At 44.7% G+C, this 5,129-nt stretch overlaps 1 protein-coding gene across 1 annotated transcript; it reads right to left on the bottom strand.

Moving 5' to 3' along the window:
- LOC119108092 (transcription factor BTF3 homolog 4) lies at positions 1 to 5,129 on the bottom strand. Its single transcript, XM_037231669.1, has 5 exons — positions 5,108 to 5,129; positions 2,024 to 2,199; positions 721 to 922; positions 126 to 209; positions 1 to 26 (listed from the first exon to the last, which is right to left on the bottom strand). The coding sequence occupies exons 2-5, from the start codon at positions 2,189 to 2,191 to the stop codon at positions 1 to 3; spliced, it is 480 nt and encodes a 159-aa protein (XP_037087564.1). The 5' UTR covers positions 2,192 to 2,199; positions 5,108 to 5,129.

Here is a 5,129-nt window from a genome sequence, read left to right as displayed (position 1 = left end):
CTAGTCCTCCTTCTTGTCGCCGCCGTCTGGTGCGGGCACCGGATCGGAGGCGGGGGCGGGGGCAGGGTCCGGCTCCGTGGCCGGGGCCAGGGAGGGGGCGGAGGCGGCTGCCGCGGCTGACGGGCCCTCCGATTTGCTGGCCTCGTCGAAGTTCTCCACTAGGTCCGGGACCTCCTCATCGTTGTCGGCGGCGTCGCCGGCGGCGCCTACTGGAATCAGGGACGGCCTGGTCAGCCTCCAGGTTGAGGACGACGCACCGGGCTGGTTGCGGGCAGCGCTTTCATACCATGCTGTCTGCTGCCCTGCCACAGGTGGCGCTAAACCAACAAGGCGTGGCTTCCACGCCTGACAGCACGCCATTTTGTAAAACCATGCCGGATATAAATGGTCCTGTTAGTCTCGATGCACATCATGGGGACAATGAACCTGTCATAAACCACACACCCTGCTGTCCGGGTGACGTCATATGCAGATTGCACGACCCGCTTATAGATTAGCCGACTTCAACATCGGCGACTTATCACGTTATGACCGATATGATACCACCCACACAGCGCTTCAAAGATCGACCAATGGCTAACTAGTTGTATAGACTTCGCGCTGAGACCAGGTCGCTCCTGCCGCTGACAAAGCCACCACCTCCGACCGCACTATGCGCCGCTCCCACGGCCGACTTTCCGAGGACGGAGTGGCCGCCTGGCCGGCACTGCTGGCACTCACCGCTAGCCTGGACGGAGGAGGCCAGCCGCTTCAGGTGGGTGATGCTCTCCGAGCCCAGCTGGTTCAGGATGGTCGGCAGCATCTCCGTGATCTGCTTCATCTCGGCGTGGCCCGAGATGGCGAATGTGTTGGACTGCAGCGACGCCTGCACTTTCGGATTGTTGAAGTGTATCACAGTACTGTCGTCCTTGATCATGTTGACCTGGAATTGCGCAGTGCGTGCATTTGTCAAGATCAAGTGTTTAAGACTGGGCTGACGGATGGTAGTTACGCATCGGGCTTACGCAATCTCCCAAATGGAGGGTGGCTACACGCCGGGCTTATGCACCGTCCAGAATGGACGGTGGGTACGATAAGCATAGCCAAACAAGAATGGTGAAGAGCACGGAGGGTGATTACACGTTTTGGAGCATGTATACACAGAGCCTTTCATAAATTGCAAACCAATGTATATGCACATGTGTTTCATAGCACAGGGTATGAGACTGTGTTGTTTATAGTATGTTATGTTTAATGCTAATGTTTCCTTTCATTCAAAGTGCTTTTACATAAATTGCTGCATACAAAAAGTGGCACTTTCATTGAGTGCCACCCATTGTACTATTATCTCTCCAAGATAACCTAAATAAAGCTGTAATGACCACTTGGATAATTTTGTGCTCTACTATAGACAATTTGTACTCCCCTACCAGGAAAATCTTTGGAATTTCCAACACTGACAGTTCTGTAAATGTGAAATGCTGTCCCTGGAAGGTGTGTGATGCTAACTAGGACCCCAGGCCATCATGCATATTACAGTGTGAACCTGGGAAAGCCAACGCAAGTGGTGATGGTCAAGATTATCACATGCATGGCAAGTATGGCCCCACAACAGCTACCAGACAACTGAAAAGCTCAGCTCTACAATGTTGCAATCTTTGACCATTGCATGCTTCAAAATGTTTCTCACATACTGTAAAGATTCTTGCCACAAACACAAGCTAATAAGAGACATACACAAAATGGACCTCCGTTCCCTAAGAAACACAACATGGAGCAGTGATGGAACCTTGCCAATGTTGGTCCTATGCATCATCCCTGTGCCAGAACATTTTCATTTGCACTGCATTTCTTAATGTATGCAAAAACAACCAGTGCCATATTAATATTGTCAGCTACATGATGGGTCTCTTCCTCAAGGCTGATGTTTGTGACATAACTTGAGAAGCCATTGGATCGCTAAAACTGAGAGCAACAGATGACTTCATTATGAATTTTATGGTTCAAAGCACATCTAAGTGAGCTATAGGCCTCAATGGCTCACCTCCTCAATTCCAGGGATGTTGCTGACAGGCAGCTTCTTTAAAGAATTTTGAAGTTTCCTGTCATCTGTATTGGCAGTCTTGTGGACGACTTTCCTCTTCCTCCGTGGCACTCCTTTGCCACCCACCCGCACCTGCTCCTGCAGCTTGGCAAGCTTATCCCTGTTCATGCTGAAGTCTGAAAGTATGAAAAACATTGTACAAAGATGTTCATTTCCCTTCTCTAAAAGTAAGCCAACATTAACAAAATTCATTTCCTGGCTTGCTTGGTGCAAATACAAATCGAGTGGCAATGGAGATAACACAAAATGCAAAGAAGGTACCAAGGCTAGGGTACTTTACAGCAACACAATCTAGACAGTTCATATACTATCATATTTTGAGGGAAAACCTTGGTTTTTAAGTTCAACCATTTATGCCATAAAACTGAACTTGTCTAACCTTTCTTCACAAGTTTTCTGGTCAGACCAGTATGAATCATACAGAGTGGACAGCCCTACGATATAATACTTATGATGGTAGTATGGGAAGTGTTTTCAGAATTAACCACTTAGAAGACAGAACTGGTTTTCATTCATGCCATTGCATTCCCTGCTCTGGGATCATTGCCTGGTGCTCCTACCCTTGCTCAAGATCAGCCAATCAGCATCAAACCTGGCAGCAGTAAGCCTAGAATACATGTGTCAGACTATGCAAATTGGCCAAACAGGCCAGACATCAGGGTTTAAGGTCAAAGGTAAGTAACAGATAAGCACTCTAACCATTGTGCTACAGAGGCCACTGGAGACCTTTTTTAATTCTTACAGCAAAAAACTGCATTTAATGTGTGCACAGCCCACTTTGAAATTTTTGCAATGCTGAGCACCTGGAGCAGATGTAGGGTTAAGTGAGCAGCATCTGTTGCCTAACATCTGTCTGTATTTGTCTACTCCCAACAACAAATCATAATTTTTCAACGATTATGGACCACAGTTGCCTGGCCATGTAACATACTTTCTATTCTAATTGCCTATCTTAACACAAACAAGATACAGTTGCACTTGTGCAAAGCCATTCCTTAATCATTCTACAGCATCAACCACACCAGGACATAACATGACACAAAAGGTTGATGAAGAAACAATATACTGAGGGTTATATGGCACAAAACCAGACTTTCCACTTCACTTTCTTCCTGTCCACAATAAGGTTTTCAACAAATGTGATGATCAAAATTTCAAGAGACCAGTCTCCACAGTATGTGAAGATGTGTCTCAGCATAGTCCACAGAAGTGAACTGTAGAACTCTGTTCAATATTTCAAATTGAATGCAACTGGGTCAACACTCAAATAAAAGTGAGAGACAGTAGTATTAGCCCTTTTACCTGAAAAAAAAACAGGAGAATACAGATATAGTTAGGTTGATATTTTGGTGACATGCCTTTATTGAAACAACGGCAGAAGTGAATTGTTCCCTGGTACTGATAGGAAACCTGCTGTTACAAAACATTTACCAAAAAAATACTGTTTTGACTTCAGTTACTCAAGCTTTGATCAGCCAGAACTATCTGGCTACATGCAGTTTCACAGTATCATTGGTCATGGTATACACTGGCATGCTATGTTAAAAAAAAGCATTGGACATCAAACATCATTTTAAAGGCACAACACAAAGCAAACAATAGTAAAACAAGTCACCTAAACTCTTACCTTGGAGCTTAAGTAATTACAATAAAGAACATCCGAGTGCTGCAAACACACCGCAACAGTGACTCCGGCACCATTGCTATACATGGTCACAACATTACTGCGCACCAAGAACCATAAAAAGGTACAAGGCCAAGGTAACAAGGATCTAATGAAATGTCTTTCCTGCGTATCCGAGCAGTCTTCCGTAGTACTATTTGTAGATTGGTAGACATGGGGTGGGGCAAATATGATGTCCCTGGATGGGGAATGAAAAGAAAACTGGGAACATGACAGATATACAAAACTTCTTAATATATATATGGCATGGGACATGGACACCAATTGGACAATGGGTTGACGGAGATAGGGTGAAGAGGTTAGTCAGGTCAGGTTAGGCTAGGCTGTTGTTAGGTAAGGTGATTATGTTAGGTTAGGTTAGGCTATGTTACATTAAGTTAGGTTCTGGTCTATTCTGACCTGCATGTTTCATTAACTTAGCGACACATTACCAAAAACATATTTCATTGCATTATCATTGTTACCTTGGCCCAATACATTTTTTACAGTTCTTGATGTGCAGTATCATTGTGACAATGTGCACATAACATAGCAATGGCGCTGGGGGATCAAGATTGTCTAGTGTGTGCGGCACTCAGAATCATGCCACCATAATTATTAGAATCTGAGGGTAGAAGTATGAATCTACCTATTATATCATGAGTTATATGTTCTGCCCTAAACATGACAAATGATGTACAATGCTCTTTATTAACACAAGGTACCAATGTATACCTACCCCATATTATTTGCCAGTCTGTGAAATACACAGGTTGTTCAGCGCATTACCGAGGAACATTTTTCACATGAATAAGGCAGCAATAATACCCCTTTTCCTTGAAGGAAAACCATGAGAATGAAGATATAGGTGGGTTGATACTTTGGCAACATGCCTTTGTTGAAACAATAGCTGAAGTCACTTCTACTATTGCCTTGATAAAGGCACAACTCACCTCTGCTACTTTCATTAAGGGCATGTCACCAAAATATCAACCAAACTTTATCTCCATCCTCCTGCTTCTCCTGCGCAGACCTAAGGCAATTACTGCTATCTAAACTGCATTACAGAATTCCACGCACTTTCGTAACGAAAGTGACAACAGTAACGATACCGACGCGGCAAAAGGCAGCACGTATAACGAATAAGATAGCAAATTGAGCACGTGCACTGCGCGCCAGAAACGCCTCACTTCAGGCACCCACATTTTACGGGGCGTACGGACCCCACTACCAAGTCAAGCAGCTCAACGCACACCATTTCAAGATATTATTTACATTGGAAACATTAAATCACTCCTTTAGGGGATACATACCGAAGTAATATACGAGAAATGAGCTCCCGCCCAAACTATTCACCGTACTCCAAAATGCCGGGGACGTGAC

This window comes from Pollicipes pollicipes, unplaced genomic scaffold (genome assembly GCF_011947565.3).
Source record: "Pollicipes pollicipes isolate AB1234 unplaced genomic scaffold, Ppol_2.1 Scaffold_6686;HRSCAF=7923_pilon_pilon_pilon, whole genome shotgun sequence".
Taxonomy (NCBI): Eukaryota; Metazoa; Arthropoda; class Thecostraca; order Pollicipedomorpha; family Pollicipedidae; genus Pollicipes; species Pollicipes pollicipes.
Note: the sequence above shows the minus strand (reverse complement) of the source record. Positions and strands in the feature narration are given on the sequence as shown.

Bases quoted from the DNA above. Each gene is read 5' to 3' on its own strand.
- LOC119108092 (XM_037231669.1), bottom strand. From the start codon at position 2,191: ATGAACAGGGATAAGCTTGCCAAGCTGCAGGAGCAGGTGCGGGTGGGT. The intron at 923-2,023 runs GTGAGCCATTGA...GCGCAATTCCAG, and splicing joins ACATCCCTGGAATTGAGGAG to GTCAACATGATCAAGGACGA. The intron at 27-125 runs GCCCGTCAGCCG...TGCCCGCACCAG, and splicing joins CGAGGCCAGCAAATCGGAGG to ACGGCGGCGACAAGAAGGAG.